The sequence below is a fragment of the Malaclemys terrapin genome, chromosome 2 (assembly GCF_027887155.1).
Source record: "Malaclemys terrapin pileata isolate rMalTer1 chromosome 2, rMalTer1.hap1, whole genome shotgun sequence".
Taxonomy (NCBI): Eukaryota; Metazoa; Chordata; order Testudines; family Emydidae; genus Malaclemys; species Malaclemys terrapin.
In genome coordinates this window covers 111546971-111570623 of record NC_071506.1, presented here as the reverse complement: position 1 = coordinate 111570623, position 23653 = coordinate 111546971, and the positions used below count along the sequence as shown (strand labels likewise).

At 45.8% G+C, this 23653-nt stretch overlaps 1 protein-coding gene across 3 annotated transcripts; it reads right to left on the bottom strand.

Moving 5' to 3' along the window:
- Positions 1-13383: 13383 nt before the first annotated feature.
- Positions 13384-23326, bottom strand: LOC128832466 (transmembrane protein 14C-like). 3 transcript variants are annotated; one of them, XM_054019873.1, is made up of 5 exons: positions 23308-23326; positions 21503-21579; positions 17473-17574; positions 14472-14559; positions 13384-14231 (listed from the first exon to the last, which is right to left on the bottom strand). In XM_054019873.1, exons 2-5 carry the CDS (start codon positions 21576-21578, stop codon positions 14174-14176), a joined length of 324 nt encoding a protein of 107 aa, XP_053875848.1. In that variant the 5' UTR covers position 21579; positions 23308-23326; the 3' UTR covers positions 13384-14173. The 3 variants fall into 3 exon arrangements, with proteins under 3 accessions (XP_053875848.1, XP_053875846.1, XP_053875847.1); XM_054019871.1 differs by lacking the exon at positions 23308-23326 and adding an exon at positions 22786-22894; XM_054019872.1 differs by lacking the exon at positions 23308-23326 and adding an exon at positions 22739-22759.
- Between the last annotated feature and the right edge of the window lie 327 nt (positions 23327-23653).

Sequence of the window (23653 nt, the reverse complement as noted above, 5' to 3'; positions counted from 1 at the left end):
ACTAAGAGAACACCAAACATAGAGGTTACAGTCGCTTTGTAATTCTTTGGATTACAACCGCTTTGTAATTCTCCCTAGCTGGGAATTCTTCTGACACGGGGGAGTCCACAAGTGACATAGAGCTGTTTAATTAGCTCCTATGCCACCCACACTGTGGCCCCTGCCTTAGCAGGCTTGGAGTTGTGACTGAAGTGCTACAGCACTCTGGCTATTCTCAGCTGGCATACTGGCCCCTGCAGGATACACACAACCAACATATTTTAAAAGAGTCCTGAGGCTGCTCTAAATTATGCTAGCGCCGGGACTGGTTTAGAACCACCTTCAGGGGGAGGGAGCCTCAAGTCACTCCTTTGTGGGCTCCCCGCTCCTTCAACTGTGCCCATAGATGCCAGGGCCGGCTCCAGGCTTTTGGCCGCCCCAAGCAGCCAAAACAAAACAAAACAAAACAAAAAAGCCGCCATCGCGATTTAAAAAAAGCCGCGATCACGATCTGCGGCGGCAATTCGACGGGAGGTCCTTCACTCCCAGGCAGAGCGAGGGACCATCTGCCGAATTGCCGCTGAATACCTGGACCTGCCGCCCCTCTCCGGAGCGGCCGCCCCAAGCACCTGCTTGAGAAGCTGGTGCCTGGAGCCGGCCCTGATAGATGCAGCTGAAATATAGGCCTGTGACTGAAATTACTCAGATTCATTCTCTTGTAAGATATACACTGAGCAATGGACTAACAAGCCCAAACCACATGGAGCTTCATTCACCATGCTGAGGAGAACAAAAGGAAACAACAATGGTTTAGTTCACACCCCTACATGGAAATATCCAGATGGGGCCAGGAAACTCATTGATGTTCACCTCACAGAGAGTCCTCAGAAATCTTCCCTGGGAGTCCAGCACCCAAACACTGCAGATCCCCCAAGATCCACAGAGATCTCAGAGATCTGTTGGGGGTTATGAGGTGTTTGTGCTTCAGTACCAGCTATGGGCCCCAGGCAACCTGGCAGTTGCACTGCCACAGACTCAAGTCTTAAGTGTCCCGTGGGGTTAGTAGATGCGGTGCCAGTGTGCTTCCCTCTCCAAACCCATCCCATTTATCCGACCACAAGCCTCCTCACTCCTTATCTGGGGCCTTGGAAACAGCTAGTCCCCACCTTTTATGCAGGGAGGGGGAATTCCACTCCTGGGTCCTACAGGTGCAATCTGGCCTAGCGTTATTTTCAATTACAAATTGTAACTGGATTATACAACAGTAGTCTACAAAGTGCATGGTGATTAAAATGGTCTACTTCAGTCTCTTCTCCAGAGGAAACTATTGCCACAGCTTTCTCATCTTCAACACATTTCACAGCAGCCTCATGAGAAATGAACACAAAAATACACCCTCAGTGAGGAAATGCCCCATGTTGGTGTCGGAGAATAACAGAGTTCTCACTTTTTGTTTGGGTACAGCAAATCAGATACTTTATTTTCTCTCTATCAATTGCATAGAGGGAGAGAGCTAAATGGGTCTCTCAACAAGTAAACAATTACAGCAAGCATTTATACCTTTTGTTACAGACAATAATGAGCAACAGCTGCATTTTGTTTATATATAGGTCATTCTGATATCTTGTTTTGCTCACTAATGTAGAGTCTTGGTCTACATTCCATATTATCTACACATTATCTACACAAGGTCGCAACAACTTCTCACACAGTTCTTTCCCACTCGCCTCACACATTCCTCGCTTCTACAAATCTCGCGTTATTAGGGTTACAGTTAGCCTAACTCTTGCTAACGAACTGTCATGCATTGCATCCCCTTCCTGTCAGTTCTTTCTCTGCTTCCACGTTGGAGATGTCTTAGCATCAGCAGGAAGCCAGGGCATGTGTGCATTTCTAGCAATCTCCAATCCCTAAAAAACTCCCTCTTCTCTGTAGCTCTTTCTATTTAAAGGGGAAAGGCACAGTCTAAATCACTAGGTAGGAAAAGAGATAAAGGGGCAGAGTTTCAGTTGGTGTAAATCAGTATAGCTCAATAGTGGTAGTTGAATTCAGCCCTATGCCCTCCACCTAGGATTAACTAGCCACACTGAGCTAAAACTACCTGTGCCTTGTCCCCGCTAGGGTTTTACATCAAGACAGCTGGCTATCTCACTATAATAAAAACTCTCTTTTTACAATGAAGACATAGTCTAATAGTTCCACAGTCAGACTCTTAAGCCTGTACTAAACAAACAGCTCATTTACGAACAGCTCTTTTGGGAAAGGAAAAAGTCAGCCATGAGGCAAGGAATGACTCCTGTAAAAGAGCTACCTTGAAACAGACCTGCAGGTTTCTTTGTCTCACAAGGTAAGTGTTGAATTCTCAAAGCAGGAGACTGGAAACCCAGGGGAGAAGACACTTGTCATGCTTGCTTTCTTCTGGCTTTTTATGTCAATTTCTGTTGCTCTAGTTCTTAATTCCTCCCCACACCATTCAGAAGTGGAGCAGCTCAGTAGCCAGTTGGATTCACTCTATCTCTGGAATGAACTGCACCAGAATTTCAGTGTCCACCTCCAGATCAGAGAGATGTTTGATAAAGAGCCAGAGAACAGCAAACACTCCTGAGGTAAAGAGTGACTTATGGAGAGCTTTTTCACCATGTCGTCATCTTGGATTTTAAAACAAGAAGCAATGAAAGCTTTGAATGAGGTCACTTGAAATGGCCCCGCTAAATAACAAACAATTAATGCTAGTCTGACCTCTCTCCTGCTCCTCTCTCCAAACTCTCCTTCCTGTACACTCTAGTATGGATGTGCTAATCTTGTGGTGAGGGAAAGGGAGAGAATAGCATTAATTAGGTCTTGTTTAACAAGGCTGTTTAAATAGCTAACCCTTTCCTTTCCTAGCTTGGTTCTTACCCTGAGTATTGTGTCTTGGATGGGTGTATGGCTGACCTTTCCTTTTCATAACTTGCCCCTTTCAGGGTAGGGAGGAGGGGTTAGCACATTTTAAAGGTTTTTTTTTATAGGATCTATAACTCCAACCTTCCCGTTATGCTGAGAAGAGAGTGATGGCTGTGTAGGGAAGACCCAACGTAGTATATGTGCCTTGAGTTTCAGATCTAATGCAGATTTATGATTAATGCTCTTGCCCTGCAGGAAGCTCAGTAGGATATATTCTATAAATCAAATACATTGAATAAAATCCATGGCTCCTGTCCCTATTTTCCTTTAACCCATCTCTCTCTCTCTCTCTTTCCCCCTCTCTGTAAAAAAGTTAACAGTCTAATGTTTAACGTTCTAAGCAATATAGGAATAACTGCATGTCACTGCCACCTCTGCACAACTGCTCCGTGGGCTGTTTGGAGGAGCTGCTGTTCAGCATTTGGTTGATCAGAGACTGTGCAAGAGGGCAGGAAAATAGTAATGGGTGGCAGCAGCCACTAACAAAGAAGAAAAATATGAGCAAAGAGGGAGCAGTGTGGATGTCCTTGCACATGTGTGTACAGATGCCTGTCAGAGTGCACAAGCATGTGCGTGCGTTGCGTGTGTGAGCATCATGAAACAACATTGTGATAAAATTCCCATGTCGTAAGCAGAAAAACACTAAACATGCTGGACCAGATTCTCTGCTGCATCTAGCTAACACTGGACATAGCAGAGTGGGGCAGGGGCGTGGCAGGGAGCCAGTTTCTGCACCCTCATTCTGCCCTGGCCCTGGAGCAGTTTTGCATAGCCTGCTATATACCATGACACCTGGCAATGGTCACGTAGGTACCATGTGCTAGCTGGGGCTTGCCAGAGTGCTTAGTGCTCCAACCACTCACTCTGCCTGTGCCTCCCACACACACACCTCACATCCTCAATACACACTGGGCCAGAGGGGGATAGTTGTGGGAGCTGCCTCCACGCCTGTCAGGGACTTTCCTTTGCTGGAAGTATTCCCAGCTGGGGACTTAGGGGAGGTTTCTGCTCCCTCTCTGCCACCTGAGAATCTGGACCACTATGTACCTCCTCTATCTAACTATTTATTATTTTATGCTACTCAAAAATGTGGTAGGTGTTTCCAGAAGACATAGTCTCTGCCCTGCCCTGAAGAACTTACAATTTGAGGCATTGGTCCTGCAAACTGGGGACCGACTGGCTAAGTAGCAGTTCTGCAGAAAAAGACCTGGGGATTACAGTGGACAAGAAGCTGGATATGAGTCAGCAGTGTGCCCTTGTTAACAAGAAGGCCAATGGCATATTGGGCGGTATTAGTAGGAGCATTGCCAGCAGATCGAGGGAAGTGATTATTCCCCTCTATTCGGCACTGGTGAGGCCACACCTGGAGTATTGTGTCCAGTTTTGGTCCCCCCACTACAGAAGGGATGTGGATAAATTGGAGAGAGTCCAGTGAAAATGGCAACGAAAATGATTAGGGGGTTGGGGCACATGACTTACGAGGAGAGGCTGAGGGAATTGGGGTTATTTAGTCTGCAGAAGAGAAGAATCAGGGGGGATTTGATAGCAGCCTTCAACTACCTGAAGGGGGATTCCAAAGAGGATGGAGCTCGGCTGTTCTCAGTGGTGGCAGATGATAGAACAAGAAGCAATGGTCTCAAGTTGCAGTGCGGGAAGTCTAGGTTGGATATTAGGAAACACTATTTCACTAGGAGGGTGGTGAAGCACTGGAATAGGTTACCTAGGGAGATGGTGGAATCTCCTTCCTTAGAGGTTTTTAAGGCCCGGCTTGACAAAGCCCTGGCTGGGACGATTTAGTTGGTGTTGGTCCTGCTTTGAGCAGGGGATTGGACTAGATGACCTCCTGAGGTCTCTTCCAACCCTGTTATTCTATGATTCTATGATAAGCTGAACCATCTGGGCCAAACTCTGAAAACTATTGACTTCAATGGTGTTCACAGCCATGAACCAGCTTGCAGTTTCAGGGCCTACATTGTAGATGTGACACAGCAAGCAAGGCTGACACGCAGCAAGGCTGGAGTGGGGTGAGGCAAGACGGAGGGCTACAGCAATACTGCAGGGTGGATAATCAGGACAATCATGTGCACATCATTGGCAACTCTGTTTAGTTACTTCTAGATCTAGACAGAAGTAGAGCTAGAAGTTAGTGACTATTATTGACTCATTTTTCATAGGAATCACATGTTTTCAGGAGGGAGATGAGTGAAGAGAAAGGTAGAGTTTCGGCAAACCAGCACGGGCAGGGCAGTGTGAAAAAGGCAATCAGACACTTATGGGAGAAACAGATGAACAAGGCAGTGTCATTGGCAGAGCTAATGGGGTAGAAGTTGATGCAATGGGAGATCCGGCAACAAATCTTCTGCTGGTTTAAACTATTAATACACCAGCCATGACAATTTACACCAGCTGAAGATCTGCCCGCAGATTGGGTAGATGGGAAGGAAGCAAGTGATGTAGGGTCTATAAGGCAAGAACATTAAGTTAAATGTGATGGGAGGATCAGGAGAGACAGTAAATGATGGGGATGTTGTGATCAGATTGATAGGCCAGGACAATAATTTTAGCAGCAGGTTTGTGGATAGGAGCAAAATTAGTAGGGGAGGTTTATGTTACTATTCTTCATTCATCACCATGGGGTCTGAGCTCTTACTCCCAGTCATAAAAATCTTCTATTTATGAAGAATAGGGCCAAGGAAAGAAAACAAAAAGACCATATGGACTAATCTCACTCTTTCCTTGACAATTTTGTGGATTATCTTCCCAATCCAAACTAATTAAATATAAAAATGTGGGTATGATTATTATTAAGGAGTATTGCAGTAGCAACTAGAGACCTCCGTCAGGGACCTTGTCCCCATTGTACTGACTAGCAAATACTATAGGCTGTGAATCCAACTAGTGTGATGACTTCTAAGCCACTTGTAATCCATCTGCAGTACATGTCACGTGGCAGTTTCTTTATATAAGGTAAGGATGGAGGAGGGGGAGTCAGCAAAAAAATAAATTTCACTTTAGAATTTAGAAGCATTCACTTTCTTCCAACTGCTCTTCATCTATCTCCTCTCTTCTCTGGGTGTAATTTTCTTCTCTGCTAGATGTGGTGCTGAATGTTAATGAAACAATACTTGGTTCATGCCCAAAGGAAGCTGTTCATATTTACTGGAGAGGATGTGAAGGGGACTGATAATTTTGGCAGATCCAATAACCCTAACTAACTAAGGGATGTTTTTATGTTACTTGCAGCAGATAGCTGATTCCAGCCATTGCCTAGTATTATCTGATAATGTCCTTGTTTAAAGAACAAAGATATCCTGCATCCTCTCCCTGTTTATACACTGAACAGGTGACTAGACTATGCTGTTTATATGGTTTCAATAGGGTACCCAGTATTTTTAATTCCCTTCTGCTAATGGTACAGCAGAACCTAATTCAACTTGCCAGTTGCCTACATATCAGTATTATCTCCAGGTATTAGTAGGATTAGATGCTTAACTACCATGATGTTGCTCACATGAGCAAAGCTAAACTGATTTTCAAATATAAAATCAGGAAGGAATTTTCTGCAGGGCATATGGGAAAGAATGTCAGGGTTTCTACTGCATTTTCTTCATTAATATAATTATTATTAGCCTTCCTCTGCAGCTCTGAGCAGGGGATTGTTCACTAGGATCGAGGGGTGGAAGCATTTCCCACATGATCAATTTTCTGCCTTTACAAGGGGAGGGGTATTAAAGGAATTCTCTTCGCTCTGTTGTCTTTGATAATAAATATTTTGCTTTCTCCTATTATAAACATAGCTGCAGTTCTAGTGCCCTCTGTTGTCCCACTTAATCAAAAATATGAGCAAGTCAGCTGCAAAGAAAATGCACTGCATATATAGAAGAGTTCTGTGAAACCCCTAAAACAAGTGTTGCTGCAACTTACCCAAACTTTCAACAAACCCTCGCCATTTCTGAAGGGCAGAATACTACACGTAAAAACATAGTTCAAGTTTAATAGAAAGCCTGTATGAATTATTCTGTGTCCGTGTATTATCTTCATAATCCCAGGAAGCAAGGTGAGGAGGTACATGGAGCAGTAGGTTACATGTCTTGACAAAGCCCTGGCTGGGATGATTTAGTTGGTGTTGGTCCTGCTTTGAGCAGGGGGTTGGACTAGATGACCTCCTGAGGTCTCTTCCAACCCTAATCTTCTACGATTCTATGAGCTTTTCATCTATTCCCCTCTTTGACCATCATTGGAAACCTTTACTTAATACACAAAGGCCTGATCTTCACACACATTTTGCACTGGTATAACTATTTCAGTTAGGGGCAAGTTTTTTAGCAATATAAGGTTTCAGAGTAGCAGCCGTGTTACTCTGTATCCGCAAAAAGAACAGGAGTACTTGTGGCACCTTAGAGACTAACAAATTTATTTGAGCAGAAGCTTTCATGGGCTACAGCCCACTTCTTCAGATGCATAGAATGGAACATATATTGAGGAGATATATATACACACATACAGAGAGCATGAAAAGGTGGTTATTCAGAGGGTTTAAGGCCAGAAGGGGCTAGATCATCTAATCTCACCTCATGTATATTCCAGGCCATTAAATTTCCCCCAGCTACCCCGGTTTAAAGCCCACTAAATTGTGTTTGACTACAGCATAATTTATGTACATGTCACAAGTCTTACTCCATCTCCCGGGCAGCATGGCTCTCATGGTGAAACTACCAGCGTGGACACAGTTAAACCGGTATAAAGGTGCTTTATAATACTTATTCCCCTTCCCATACAGATGTAGCTATACAGGAACAAGTACCTTTATAGCAGTGTAAGTGTGCCCACACTTGGGGCAGAGGGTTGTACTGCTTTAGCTATACTAGTTAAGGCCATGCACCTTTTTTGTGTAGACAATCCCTGAGCCTGAGTATTAAAAATGACCTGCAATGATTTTTTTTAAACATGGGCATGTGCCTTTCTGTGCTTCTTTATAAAGGGACCTGGAGGGTTGGTTATTGCTGCTTTATCTCTTAGAAATATCATGAATATAAAGGCTTCCTTTTTCCAAAATGTTAATTAGATATTGGAGTTAAGCGGGTGCTAACAGAAATATATAACCATCTGACTAGAACTCCTTTCCCTTTCTAGTGCATAGCTTTCAGTCTCAGGGCTCTTGTGATGTCGTCATTTCACTAGTGCTCCATTTATCATAGACTCTTCCAGCCTAGAAAGGACCTGAATTTCTAATGTAAAAGACAGACAGACAAAAAAAAAAAAAAAACCTCAGTCCTTCTTTATACATCCTAAAGAAGCCAAAAAAATCACAAGCCCAATATTTTTGTTGTTTTGCAGGTCAACTTTAAAGTAAAGAACTAGCACTGTACCTTTATTTGATACCTCCCTCCTGGGTGTTTGCATAGAACTGACTAAATAGTCAAGTCTGATTGCAATGGAAATGACGTTGACAGTCTCACTCTAGTTCCCACAACGCACCTTGAAGCTTGTGGGACTAAGAAGCAGCTGGGAAAGTACACTGAGTTGCCTCTTCTACAAAGAGGTCCTTTACCGCCACAACTACTCCCAGGCTCCCTGTTTGGGCAGCATGGCTGTCATGGTGCATATGTAAATACAACCCCACTTCTGGAACATTGCTCCCTAGCCAAAGATCTCCCATCACCACAAGGACCCTCAGCGAAGGCAGGGGGGAATGATGCCACAGATGATGCCTGATACCCATCTTCCACCAGGAGACACAGGATGAGATCCATTGATGGAAAGGACTATCCATATGCTGATCCCAGGGGGTATGATCAGGTCCAGGTTGTAACATCTTTTCTTCTCTTTAAAAATAAAATTGTAAGAAGCATTTGCACTTATACAGCACTTTACAGGAGAGGACCTCATAGTGCTTTACAAACATTAATGAAATAAGCCTCCTGGAGCTCCTGCGAGGTAGATAGAATAAGCTTCCCACATTTACGGATGGGGGATTAGAGGTACAGAAAGGTTGTGTGACTTGCCCAAGGTCACACAGCAGATCAGAGTCAGAGCTGGGAATAGAACCCTGAGCTCCTTGCTCTCCCCTATGGTGCAATCATTAAATATACTGACATCTCCAAAATACAGCCACAGTTGTGATATACCACGTTACTCTCTGTCAGGTGACCTAGCGGTGACACTGATTCCACCAAATATACATTTGTCCTGCTGTGATTCTTCCATTAGATTAATACTCTACCAAATTAAAAATAAAAACTATATTGACTATTAGAAGGAAAAAAGTAGCAGCTGGAGGCCCTAGCTCCTGAGATTGAGGCTCAGTTGTGCTAGGTACTGTACAAGCACACAGTAAGGGTCAGTCACTGCCCTAGGAGCTTACGCTCCAAATAGACATGCTAGACAAAGGAAATGGACAAAGGGCATGTGTGTGCCCAAGCATGGTCGGTGTTGGGACAATGACCTGCGCCACACCTGAACCTGGCTGGTTCCAGAGGCAGCACGGAAGCTCAAAGTCAGGTAGTCTTTCTACTGGCCTGTGACATGGGAGTTTTTGGTAGTGGCAGAGACCCTCTCCCATTCGGTCTACCACAGTGGGCTGCTGTTTTATCTGCTGGATGGAGAATGTGCAGCACTGTCCAGATAGGATTTCTGCTACGCAGTCAGTGGCAGGGTGTCTTTCACCTACTCCTGAACAGTGCAAGTGTGGCCTTTGCTGGACCTTAGTGATGAGTTTGTTGGCTGTTTCTGTTGCCAGATGTTAGGTGAAGGAATATTGGGCAGGACTGGAAACAAGGCAAGTTTTGTTATGGGAGGAAATATCTCCATTTTAACAGTTGGGAGCAGTTGCACAGAGAGAATAAGTGACATGCCGAAGATCACACAGGACATCCGGCAGAGCTGGGAATTTGGCACCAAAACACAAGGACATTTGATCTACTCCATTGTGGCACATTTGAAAAGCAGGAGGGGTGGAGTTGTCACCACCTCCCACGTCCCTTTATGCCTGTTCTTAAATTGGCATTTTACATTTTATTTTTTTAGTGGGTGGCACAGGGGCTGGCCCTTGCAGAGGAGTCAGGGACCAGCCTACCTCAGACAGTCTCCTCTAAGGGAGCACAAGACAATTCAGACACACCTGGATCCTGGAAGTAATTAAATCCTGAGGTGGCTGGTTGGCAGTTAATTAGTCTGATAAAGGATTACCAGTGCTCAGCTGAGGTGGTTCCTAGAAGAAGCTCTTGAGGGAAGGAGCTTATCAAAGGAAGGGGCCTGTAGTGTGCTCGGAGCCCTCCCCTCCCCCCATATAAAAACTCCACAGCCTGGCTGTGCCACAACAACTGTTTTTCTGCATGTAAAAACCAGGGCCGCCATTAGGGGTAGCAAGCAGGGCAATTGCCTGCGGACCCATGCCACAGGGGGCCCCACAAAGCTAAGTTGCTCAGGCTCAGGTTTCAGCCCCACAGGGCTCGGGCTTTGGCTTTCTGTCCTGAGCCCCAGCGAGTCTAAAACCGGCCCTGCTTGGTGGACCCTTCGTTGAGAACCGCTGCTCTGAGTGACAGGGAACTCCCAAACAGTGGCAGGAAGCCTTGCCTGTCAGAAACTAGATGTTGCCCCATAGAAGAGCAGCAGCTGACAGATCTCTGCCCAGCCCTGGCTCCAGGGAAGGATTTTTTAATGGCAAGAGACCCCACTCCAGGGAAAGGACCTGAGCTGAGAGAATCTTGCTGAAGAGGAGTAGTGGACCCAGATGAGAATGGATAAAGTGAGATTGACTCCATCTCCCAGCTAAGGTGCTATTGTGAAGGCTTGCTTTTCATTGGGCCTTTAGTTAATAAGATAAATCCTTCAGAAGGGGTATTGTTCCTTATGTAAAACATCTTAATTTATTGATGACATTGGGGGAAACTGAGGAAGCAAGCACCTATAGCATCACACTTGGCCAGAAGGGAGTGCTATAGGACAGATGCATCATGTGATGGAGAATGTTAAGGAACAAAGACTTTCCATCTTATGTAATAACTGCCTGGAGGGTCTCTGGCCCTTCTTTTCACAGAGATTAAAATGTTCAACCAGAGAGCACAGCTGGCAAGCTAGGAAGTTTAGCACCATAAAATGATACTGTTTAATACCTCAGACCATATTTCTGAGCAGGTATTGATCCTCCATCGGAGATGCCAGGGTGCTGTCAGCTCACAGCACAATAAATGACAGAACTAGGACATGGCAAATGGCACTTTTAAAGGCTCCATCAGAATGATAACTTGGTGGATGCTTTGCATTCAAAACAGGGCATCATGTGCTATGTTCTTAGAGCAAGGGGTAATGCAGGGCAGATCCTTGGTAATATCTTGGAAACCATTTCTCTTTTAACCAGTTTTTTCCCCAACTAACTAAGCTTTTCTCCTCCTCAGCAGTTTGCTTTCAAAGCTCAGTTCTCTGCTCATGTTATTTCTGCTAACAGTGAAATGGGTTTGGGTAACTTGAGATGTAATCTTTTAATTTATTGGAATTCAGGGAAAACATCAGCTGCTGCACGTAGTGGTGCTGCTGAGTCAGTAGTAGCCCTCTCCTTCCCAAATCAGTGCTGTCTTTGTACCTCACTATGGTAGCAGTGGTCATTGCTGCTAGAGGCACTATCTTTGGGATAAAACCGAAGGTTCTGAATACTAATGCTTATTAAAGATCTCCCTCCCATGCCCTCCCCCATCACTTTCTCCCCCAGAGTAATGGGTTTTAATCCCGGAATCATGGCCAGATTCTAACTTGTTAGACCCTGGTGACCTAAATCCACCTTCAGTACAGCATGCTTCGTTTTTTTGCTTAAAACCACTGCACACTGTTGCCATGTATCATTAAACAGGGGGCTCAGTTCCACCCAGGAAGTGGCTGCACTTACTGGGTGAAGGGATACTGGTACTTGTAAAACACTTTAGGATATTTCAGGTCAACATTATAGTAATTATAATGATATTTAAGATGTTAAACTGTAGGACTGTACTAGATCAACCCTATCTTCCACAGCTGTACTATAGTTTAAGCCATAGACTGCACACAAAGCAGAGGTATGTTAATGATTACAAAATAAAGTCACACTTGTGTCCATTAACTGAAGAGATACTATAAATGCTCAAGCATTGTTAGAAACTAAAGGGTGAGTAGGGAAGACCCAGGGCCGGTGCAAGGATATTGCACCCTACGCGAAACGTTCCACCTTGTGCCCCACCCCTCCAATGTCCAGGCCCCACCTTCCTACGGCCAAATTCCCCCCAGGGGCCCAGATGTTCACAAAGTGCAGGGCCTATGGGGGGCTGCAAAGAGGGGGGTTGTATGGGGGCTCTTCCAGGGGGTGAAGGTGGCAGAGAGGGGGGTGCATGGGTTTGTTGCAGGGGGTGGAGGTGGCCAAGAGGTGGAGGGGGTGTAGTGGCAGGGAAGAGATTGCACAGAGGCAAAAAGGGCTCGTTGCAGGGGGTGCAGTGGCAGGGAGGGAGTGGCATAAGGGAGAAGTGGCCAGGAGGGTGTGTGTCTGTGCCCGGGGTTGTTGCAGGGGGATTACGGTGGCAGGGAGGGGTTTGCACAAGGGAGGAGTGGGCAGAAGGGAGATGGCAGGTGGGGGTGGTGGTCCCGAGGTTGATGCAGGAGTGAAGGTGACCATGGCTGGCTGGTGGAGGTGGGGTGTTGCTGAGTGGAGGTTGCCCAGAGGCAAAAGTGGCAGGACAGGGTGGGTTGTTGGGGCGGGGGGTGCACAGGGGAGAAGGTAGCTGGTCGGCTGGTGTTGGAGGGGGTGGCGCTCGCTGGGGGAGGGGTGCCCAGGTTGCTCCCACATATACCATTCCCCAGGCCAGGGACTGGACCTGCCCACCCCCCGGAGCTTCGCGGGCCCGTGCGGCTCCCTGCGGCCCGGCTAGGTATCTTGCAGGCAGAGTAGACACCCAGCTTCTCCGCCCGAAGAGCGGAGTGCAGCTGCGCCTTCTTTCCCGCACCGTGGGCCAAGCCGGGCTCTCAGCAGCAGCACAGGCAGGCAGCCAGCCAGACCCCCTCCCACCCCCCTGCGCCCGAGCTTGCTGCCGCCGAGAACCCTGGGGGTAGCAGGGAGCCCGACTCGGCCCGCGGCGCAGGGAAGAAGGCGCAACTGCTAGCGCTAGACCCTCCCCTTCCCCGCTCCGCCACGGCTGCTCCCCCGGGGGGAGGGACTGGCCACGCCACAGGCAGCCCCTCGGGAGGTGGGGAGCAGCGGCAGCCTTGTGCTCCGCTGTTTAAAAAAAAATGTTTGGGGCACCGCTTTTTGGTGTCCCCAACCACTTGGCACCTTAGGCGGCTGCCTAGTCCGCCTAGTGGTTGCACTGGCCCTGGGAAGACCAGAACTACAGAACTTATTTTATATTCAGAATAGAATATGCAAGTGATGTGTATTTTAGGCTGACTTCAACTGTTCAAATACTCTTGCATAAATCTTGCTGAAATTATCCACAATAGAGGTTTCTTCTTTAAAGAGTCTTTAATGCAGTATTAACACAATGTACACACTTAATTCTGTCTTCTTCCCCTCCATTTAAGAGTTATCTTTCTTTACATGATCAAAGACTGCATATGGAGAACAGTACACTGAAAAGATTTCCTTAAGAAAAGAAAAGGTAAGCCACAGGAAGGGCACAAACTAGCCCCAACCCAGACTTGCCCAATAAAGGAAATAGTTTTGCAATATAAGTTCTCAGTTTTTATTAGTATAAAAATCAATCTCCTTTAAATGACATGTTGCTCAACATAATTTTGCAATAAAATATTCAGCTGGTGTTAGACACATTCTTACAGCCAAACTGCAGTCAGGTAAAGCATTCTGATAGTTTGCATGCAGAGTAACCATATATGTATATTTATATTGCATTTGACCAAGTACTCCTGTTGGCCCAGAGTGGGAATTTTCTTTATCATGATGTTAGACACCAGTTCCCTCTCTCCCTCGTATGTTGTCTATATATATATTTTTTTGGACTGCTCAAAATGGGAGTGGTTAATGAAAGATGTATTAGGAGAAATTTAAATTAACACTAACCCAACTTCTCAGGACAAAGTAGGGATAAATATTGACTGCTGAAACAAATGACTTTTTGTATACTTAACACCCATCCAACCCATCAATTTCCCCCCAATCTTAAAAAAAAAAAAAAAAAAAATATTTGATGTAAGAACAGTTGTGTACTCTCTGAACATTCAGGCAGCTGAATTTTCAGGCTTCCTATTGACACATTAAGTCACATGACGTTCACCATTATGGGTCATGGGGCTTTTCAATCATCTTCAGTCCAAGTCTCCCAACCATTAGCAGACTGTTTAAAGGAAAACATTGTAAGTTCACTGAATTTAAAAAAGTGCAGAGCAAACTTCCAAATACTTCCCCAAGAAACATAAGCAAGTAGAAAACTGAAATAATCTGGTTTTAAAAAGATACATGGACTCTTATTTAAATATTTTATAATCTTAGAATACAGTAATTTAACCCCAATGTAATTAAATAGGAGTGACTTGAACATATAGAGTAAGATTAGAAAAAGCATGTGGTGTAGTACCTGGCACCAGCAATTAGACCTGCAGGCATGACTTTTCCAGAGTTGTAAAATCTCATTCCCATAACTCCAGTCAGTGTTCCAGATGCAACTAAATGAAAGATCAGATGACCAGTCAGAACTATTTCAGAGGTATGTGTGCAAGAGGGACATGCTAACTCAGAGCGAGCAAAAAAGGAGTAATAAGTAAGATCAAATAGATTGTGAAAAACGATTCATTTCATATAAAAAAAAAAATCAAGAAAACTCTAAAAACAATTTTTTTAAACCCACATTGTTCTGTAAGGAGTAATACTTTAAGCTCAGGTTTTACACACTGCACATGCTGTATATGCCTAAAGTCCCCTTGGTAAAGATGTATCTTTGATCAGAAATAAGTTATTCTAGCCACAAATCAGGCATGGACTCCCTCCGAGTCTTTGGGCAAATCACTAAACTTGTGCACCTGTTTACCCAATTCTCACACAAGCGCGTGCGTGAGAGAGAGTGAAATATATTTCCTCACCTATCTCTGAGATGTTCTGAGGATTAGTTAATTTGTGTTTGTAAAAGACTTTGAAGATGAAGCCTGCTAAATATACCTTTAGTATTGTTAACCTATTTCAGGAACCTGCACTATCTTCCATTAGCTGAGCTAAGAGTGAGCATTATCCATCTTGATCAATTACTCCTGGCATAGTATCCATCCAAGTTCATAGAGCTGCTAAAACTGAAGGGCCAAACCATGGAATACTACACCCCTCCAATTAAAGAGCTGAGTTATTAGAAAAATGTGCAGCGCTCATTCCTCAGCACAGAAGACATATGGAGGATGAAATCCTTAGCCCCATCATGGAGTACCAAGCCCACAGCAACAACTGCAAAACATAAAAGTGAGCAGAATGGCAGACATCTGTCACCACCGCTCTATATGGGGGTTTGATTAGCAGATCCATCTGTGCACAGATCCACTTCTCAACACTCTACAAATAATTCTAGTGGGCCTATTTACTCAAGTTAGGGTTTGCAGGATGGATCCCTAGTTTGTATGTAACTATAGTCTAAGATACTGATCAGAATTAGTATTTAACCTTGTTGTCTTTCACAAATATTTTATTAAAACTGCCTTAAGTCCTAATGGATTGATCATCATAAACGTAATCAAACAAAAATTATATTTAGTGGCAGTTAAGACACCTCCACTCAAAACCTTACAAACATGGATATATGTGAAGGGGAAAAACTTTGTTTTTATATCAGGGTGGGCAAACTACAGCCCACAGCCAGCCCATCAGACCTTTCAATCCGGCCCTCGAGCTCCCACTGGGGAGTGGGGTCGGGGGCTTGCCCTGCTCCAGTGCTCCAGCCAGAGAGTGGGGTCGGGGCTTGCCCCACTCCGCGCCTGCCATGGCTCCACGCAGCTCCCAGAAGCAGCAGCAGCATGTCCCTCCTCCAGCTCCTATGCGTAGGAGTAGCCAGGGGGCTCTGCATGCTGCCCCCACCCCAAGCGCCAGCCTATTGTGCTCCCTCCTCCCAGCCAGTATAAAGCACATGGCTCAATGTGAGACACCAGCACATGTGACAACCATCAATTTGGCCAAGCCCGAGGACTGAACCAAGGGCCTTTAGAGCTAAAAGCATGCATTTTTACAGCTTGTTCTGAAGAGGTATGCCCTCAAGCTGAGAGTTGTCACAGAGGGACATCCTCTGTGGATCAGACACAGAGGGTTACGCTTAACACTCCCTACCTCCATTGGGTTATACAAACAAAACGTGTGACACGTGGCTGCAATACAAAACATGTATTTTGACGATTCACATCCTATTACAGATTGTAATTTTTAACCAAAAAACCCTGACCAAAAGTAGTTTTTTCACTATGTGAATTGCATGCAACCATACACCCCCCACCTTCCAGCAGCAGAGTTTGAACTCTTCGACCTTCAGGTCCCTTAACTTAGGCTCTTATTATTTGAGCTACAGGAGCACTTCCTTTCTAGACCAGCCACTGGAGGAGGACTTGACACACACTTCCAAGCGGAATTCAGTGTTCTACTGCTGACTAGTAAACAGAACCCCTGGCTCTGGGAAAAGAATGTGGTTTACAGCTGTTAAGGACAAGATAACCCAAAACAGTTTTAGTCTCTCTGAAAGACAGTGGGTGCAGTGGAGATTAGGGTTTGTTATCTTAGACCTGGGGTCTGGACCTGCAGTGAACTTGCATAAATTATTAACTTATTTTAAAAAGAAAAGGGGCTGGGGGGAAAAAAGGTGGTGTCAACAGCTCTTTCTTAACTGTCTTCTAGGTAGTGGTTCATGGCTGTAGTCAATAATAGGGATAGTGAATTGCAGAGGAATTTAAACAGCACGTAGAAGAGGTGAAAGTTGAACTCCCTCCCAGTCTCCTCTTTCCTCTCTAGGCTACTGGCAGCATTTGATGGGGGTTTCTCTTTCACTATTTCTGGAAGTGATGACCATTCATACCCACAGCAGATTTTTTTTCAAAACTGAAATTTGGCAGGTTTGGCTTGGCACATGTTTTCCATTAAGGCTAAAATGTCAGACAATGCTCTACAGAAAAACTCACCTGATGTACAGTATAATTGATATTCTAGGAATCAGTACATGAAGACACCAATGTGGCTAAAAGCCAGAGCCTGGAGTGATTTAAATTTATTGCAAAAGGAGAACAAAGAAAAGTGAGACAGTCTAGCAGGGAGGGAGTGGGGGAGACACACCAAAGGGAATAAACTTTTAAAAGCTCTCATTCTCTCTATCAATTCATTTTTCATGAAACCATCATGAAAAATTCAAATAGTGCTCTAAGTTTTATTCTATGCGTTGCTTTTTGCCATTTCAGTGAGAGTTTTACAAAATAAAGGTTTTAAATGCCCTTTTAAAATTGAACTTTGGAGCACAATCTTAACTATGGTGCACACTACTGCTGCACCATAATATGCACCCTTGAAGTGTTATTAACATAACAGTAAGTTTGTTTTACATAGATATTTTAAAGTAGACTCACTCAGAGAAAGCCACACATTTTTTGGATTCTGAGACAGCTGGTAAGCACCCAGTCCAGCTAAGCTCCCGAAGAGAAGACCAGCAGCTAGAGATGGGACACTACCTTGAATAAATCAAACATACTGCATTTATTAGAAGATCAGACATAAACTTTGGTCTATTAACCAAGCAGTCAAACAAAATAATCATGTCTGTTCACTGTTATAAGGTAGACTAGAATTTAGATCAAATGTGAGAGGATGTTAATATTTGAATAGGTTGGCTTTTATTAAGAAAGTCATTATACAGATCCTAACAAAGTACCAAATAACTCTAGATTAGTTGCAGGTAACATTACAGCATTTAGTTCTTTAACATGCAAATAAGTCATCGATAAATTACAAACACAAAAAGAGTCACTAGAATAAAACCATCAGACATGACCTTTGATGGGTAAAAACTTTTCCCCCCTCCTCCCCCCCAAAAAAAGTTTCCAGAAGCTCTTGTGAGGTACTAGCATGAAATAAAGGGATTAACTATGTTGGGTGGTACAGATCTCACATAGTAATGGCCTGAGATTAGAAAAAGGGAGTTTAAACTAGGCAGGCAAGTCGATTAGACAATTTACCAAGAAGGGCTAGAAGGCACCAACAATAGAAGTATTCAAGGTTAAACACACATAAGGCCCAAATCCAAAACCATTGAAGACAATGGAAAAAACGATTCCATGGACTTGAGTGGGCTTTAGATCTGGTCCTTAGTGCAAAAGATAACCCTGCACTATTGACAGAAGATGGATGCTATTTCCAGTCCTATCCTCAGTGATTTGTAGATAACCTGTAAATGGAATTGACAAAATGTCATCACCTTTAATAAGTGCTGAATGCCTTCATCAACCATGCTAAGAGGAGCATTCCACACCTATTGCTAATGGCGATAGCATTCTGTCTGTTCCATTTGCAGGTCACCATTAAAATGATCTGAAATCGTCAGGCCAGTATGATAAAAGTCTTTACTCCAAGTGTACCAGAATGAGGAGCACTTAGTGCTGTAGGAAGCTGATCATTCTTTAGTCATCAATACATCAGCTGCACTATTGGTTCAGATCCCACATTTAGGATAAAGCAGGGGATAGAGAGAGAAGGTGCAGGATATACTCATTTGTGTAAGGAAAAGACATGCACATTAGCAAGTGGCTACTCTATTCCCATCCAGTTCAGCAGCCTCAGTAGAGTAGCTACAGTTTCTCCTGCAAATGTGGCATAATTGATTTTCTGCAGAATGGCCATGACATACCTGAATTTTGCCTCAATGATTTACAGTAATGAGATGCCCATGCCCACAACTACTCACACATGGTACCTGCTTTCCCCTCCCGGCCTCCCGCATTCCATGACACAACTGGGCAGGGGGTGGGAGGCGGGGAGCGGGTTAGGCGGCATGATGCCAAGATTTCCCTGGCATGCCTGCAGATTGGTTTGGGAGCACCCCATTGAATACAACATAGGCAAGATATATTTCAGTACTTGTGTATGTAATAACTTAAGGTTTTGTTTGGCTTCATCACATTTGGACATTCTGAATTTATGAACAGTCAGGTAGGAGCATCGCCTATAAGAGATGAAGAAAGAGAATGCTCCCTAGATTTGCACTACAATAATAGATTTGATATATGAATGTAATATTGCAAGATCATAAGAATCTTCACCCAGGAATATACAGTAGAAGTAATTTAGAGAGAACATTTTTTAAAAAAGAAAAGAATGATTAAAGAGCCCACTCTGTCAATGGTGACATCATTATATAAGGCCTCTCTTTTTTGCAAGGATATCAGAGTGGTCAGTGATCTGCACAGGGCCGGCTCCAGGGTTTTGGCTGCCCCAAGCAGCCAAAAAAAAAAAAAAAAGGCGGGATTGCAATTGCGATCGCGACCTGCGGCGGCAATTCGGCGGGAGGTCCTTTGCTCCCAGCGGAAGTGAGGGACCGTCCGCTGAATTGCCGCCAAATACCTGGATGTGCCACCCCTCGCCGGAGTGGCCGCCCCAAGCACCTGCTTGTCAGGCTGGTGCCTGGAGCCGGCCCTGGATCTGGAGGGGTGAAAGTATCTTACAGGACTTACCCGTACTGCCAGAGTCCTGAGGGGGCGTGGCCTCATCCGGAAGAGGCTGGGCCTCTCAAGGTTTAAAGGCCCTGGGGCACTGGCTGTGGCTGGGAGCCTCAGGGCCTTTAAGTCAACCCGGGGCTCCCAGCTGCAGAGGTGGCTGGGAGCCCCCAGGGCTCAGGGGCAAATTAAAGGGCCTGGAGCTCCCGTGGCTGCGGGGAGCCCCAAGCCTTGCTGGGCTGGGGCTGGGATTTAAAGGGCCCGGAGCTCCCGCTGCTGCGGGGAGCCCCAAGCCCTTCAAATCCTGGCCCCGGCCCAGCCGCCGGAGCTGCGGGCAGGATTCAAAGGGCTCTGGGCTCCCCGCTGCGGTGGGAGCTCTGAGCCCTTTAAATCCCGGCCCCAGCCCGGCTGCTGGAGCTGCGAGGGGGATTTAAAGGGCTCTGGGCTCCCCGAAGCAGCAGGGAGCGCCGAGCCCTTTAAATCCCCACCGCGGAAGCCGGTGCGGTCCGGCACGGCATACTGGCTCTTCCCAGTACGCCGTACCATACTGGCTTACTTTCACCTCTGGTGATCTGACTGGTTGAACATTTTCAGGTTTAAGTTAGAAGTAGATGGCTATAGAATAAAGTGAATATAATGATGGACAGGGCCATTTACTCAGCTACTCTTCCTTTATTTTTAACATGCGGTCCTGTACTTCTACTGGCACAGACAGGTCTCAGTGATTAGCAGTCTCTCATTCCCCTGTCAAGTCACCTCACTTGCTTTTACTCCTCCTCTTAAAAAGAAAAAAAATCCTCTTTCCTCTCAGACTGGGAGTCAGGAGACCTGGGTTCCATTTCTGGCTTTGCCACTGAATTACCACATGACCTCGAACAGGTCACTTAAATTCTGGATCTCAGTTTCCCCATCTGGAAACAGAGGATAATAATGCTTACCATTTTGTAAAGTGCTCTGAGAAATACTGATCAAAAGGTCAGTGTAAGTTCCAAATGTTGTTCATTACCTCCATCCTGACTGGTCATCTACAGGATGAAATAAGCTAGTGGAAGCACATTAACAAGCTCTCTGGCGCTTCAATTTATTCACATTTGTGGGCAAAACTCCCACTGAATTCAGTGATATAGGAGCAGGTCCTCGGGTAACAGCAATCTCCTCAGTCCACATTAAACATGGGTCTATCCTAAAAATTGAATGAGGGTTTCCACATAAATTGAGGCCTCCCATTGCAAGAATTTTACAGCTGATGATCCACAGTTCTGTATGAAGGAATGAAAACCAAGAAAAGCAGAACTGGAGCAAGCAGATCAGGGAATAAAGTTCCAAGTGCAAGTATATTCAATGCAGCTCTGCAAAGAAATATTGCTAAATAATTCTGACACAGCACAAACAAGTCACACTACTTACAGAAAGGTTAAAATGGAAAGCTGAGCTCTCTAAATACTTGCAGTTACTCTTCTAAATGTACCATTTGTAGAAGTGATAGGGGACCATTTGTAGTGTACAAGATGGTGCTGGTATCAATTATAAAAAACAAAATTAAAAACTACTAACAATTAACCTTTTTATATGTTCTCTGAAAATATATAAGTAGGTCATTGATATTCAAGACATTAGCAATAAAGCCTTTCTGAAGTAAGCTTACTGCGATTCACCCAAAGAACATAAAGGCCATCAGGAGACGACTGGTATGCCTGATTGTGAGCTTATCACAAAAGAACACCAACTCAAATAATACAGCTCTCCACTCCCAATTACAGTGAAAGTTTTGCATAAGCCTTAAACTGGCAAAGTTAAGAACAGCATGAATATTTAGATAGCCTGTTTTTATAAGAAGTTACACTGTGCCGAAGACTTGATATTTTGCTTTGGCGTGGGGGGGCTGGTTCCATTTCCCAACATCTGATTCAATTATGCACCAGAGTTTTTGAGGATTTAATCAATACTATACCTGCTTTTGCATAGCCAATTATTCCACCTGATGTAACCAATGCTGCATAGCCAAAACCAATCCAGTCCAAACCCATTCTGGGAACATAACAAGGAAATCAGAGTTATATTAATTCTTTTCATTCCCTCCTTCCTTTACACAATTTAATTTTTTTTAACTTACTTTAATGCTCACAAAGGTATTAGCTTGATAACACTTGAAACAAAGTTCTCTATGTATAATGAACAGATTATGTATAATGACTAAAGGTTGGGCAACAGTAATGCAAACTTCCCTATATGGCTTTGTTTTTAGACAATTATTGGCAATCACTGAGAAACAAGAACAAACATACATCACAAACTTAAAATCCTAAGAACATGAAAGCATATATCATGATACTAGTGTATCTGGATGCAAGTGTGAGGGAGAAACATCCCATATGAATTAACAGTTCTGGACTAAGTGAAAGGATATCACACACATTAAGTACAGAATATAAAAATAGATTTTAAATGCATTTGATGAACACTGAACCTGAAGCCCAAGGAGAAGCAATGTGTTAGGAAGATGGTTCAGTGTCTAATGGTTTGAGACAGATGCACTGAAGCTGCTCCTTAACAGAGGCCATTGGTAATGTTTCCATGTCAAGCATCTTAAGCAAGTCCCTATAAGGGGTAAAAAAAACCTCATCGTCCTGCAATAGCTCTAGCCCAGAACTTCCCTGAAAAGCCAGAGACTGGGCCATGTTGCCATGATCAGATCTGGATCTGAACTTTCTCCAGGCTCAGGGGTGTCTAGATCTAGGTTTGGGTTCAGCCCAGTACGCACACAGGTGCCAGCCACAAATCTGGATCCAAACCTCCCCACAGTCTGGGGAAACTCAGGCTCGGTTTTGTAAGATGGGTTGACAGACCCCTGCGATCACTCCAGAGGGATGCAGAGTGACTACAGGAAAGCAGTTCGCGAAGCAAATAGAGAACAGTCCTGCCCTGGCAGGGCGAGGAACCAGCCATGACCAGAGGGGAACGTCACCATCTCCAGAGTCTGGGGTCCCCAACCGCAACACACAGAAAACACCTCACTCCCGAATACTAGCACCTCCTCCCCCCAGCACAGTCTAGCTCAACCCCCGCCCTGCCCCGCGTACAGCTCGGCTCAGCACCAAGCGAGAGGTACAAAGCCAGGTACTTGTCCCCTCTCTTCCCCCCACCCAGGGAGCCCCAGGGCCGGGCGTGTGGGACTGCAGACCAGTACCCTGCAGGCCCGCGGCCACGAGGCGCCCTGTCCCCCGCCGCACTGACCTGCCCTCCCCGGCCTGGAGCCGCGCTGCAGCGGAAACCTTGGCACGGGGGAGTCCCGACCTTCCACCCCCGAACCTTCCTGGCGCGGGGCAGCCAATCAGAGCCGCGCCCGCAGTAGCAGGGCGGGGAGAGGGCGGCTAAGCAGCCCGTAGCTCCGGATTTCCCGCCCTCTCTGCCCAGGGGACGGGCTGACTTGGCTCCCTTTCCCGCCCCTCCCCCCAGCAGCTGAGCACCTCACAGGCCTCCATGTATTTCCCCGGGGCACGTATGGGTCTAGCGGGGCGATTGCATCTTATGCCAGGGCTCCTTTCCCACAGTCCCTGGGACAGCTCAGAGAAGGGGCGGCCTTGACCCCCTCATTCAGGGACAGCGAGTTATTTGGACCCGTGGTGCCCGTGCTCCAGCAGTATTCAGGGCCCGGGGGCCCGGCTCCACCAACGTTTGGGGCTGGGTCTCTTCCCCTGCCCCGCCCCCTGCCCCTCCCCCGAGTGTCCCCAGCCCCTACTTGCTGCCCCTACACACCTCCCTGGGGACCCTCTCCCCTGCAGCTCCACCCCGACTCCGCTCTTCTGGCTCCCGGCATGAACTGCCCCCGCAGGGTCCTAGTGCCCCCCAACCAGCCTGCCCTGTGCTTCTGCCTCGGATCCTTCCTTTTTCTGGCAGGACCCTCCACCAGCACAGGGGGCCCCCCTGCCCGCAGTCACAGTGCCTGCCCTATACTGGGTAAGGGGCAGCCCCATCCCCCACCCCCAGTGAGGGGCAGCAGCAGGGGAAGAGGCGCCCATGTGATTTCAGCCCCCCCCCCAGAGGGGAGGCGAGGGGACTTCCTGGACCTGAGAGGGGCCCTAGGACCATGTGTAGTGACAGT

Bases quoted from the DNA above. Each gene is read 5' to 3' on its own strand.
- LOC128832466 (XM_054019873.1), bottom strand. From the start codon at position 21,578: ATGGGTTTGGACTGGATTGGTTTTGGCTATGCAGCATTGGTTACATCA. The intron at 17,575-21,502 runs GTATAGTATTGA...GATTTATTCAAG, and splicing joins AATTGGCTATGCAAAAGCAG to GTAGTGTCCCATCTCTAGCT. The intron at 14,560-17,472 runs GTGAGTCTACTT...TCTTTCATTTAG, and splicing joins AAATGTGTGGCTTTCTCTGA to TTGCATCTGGAACACTGACT.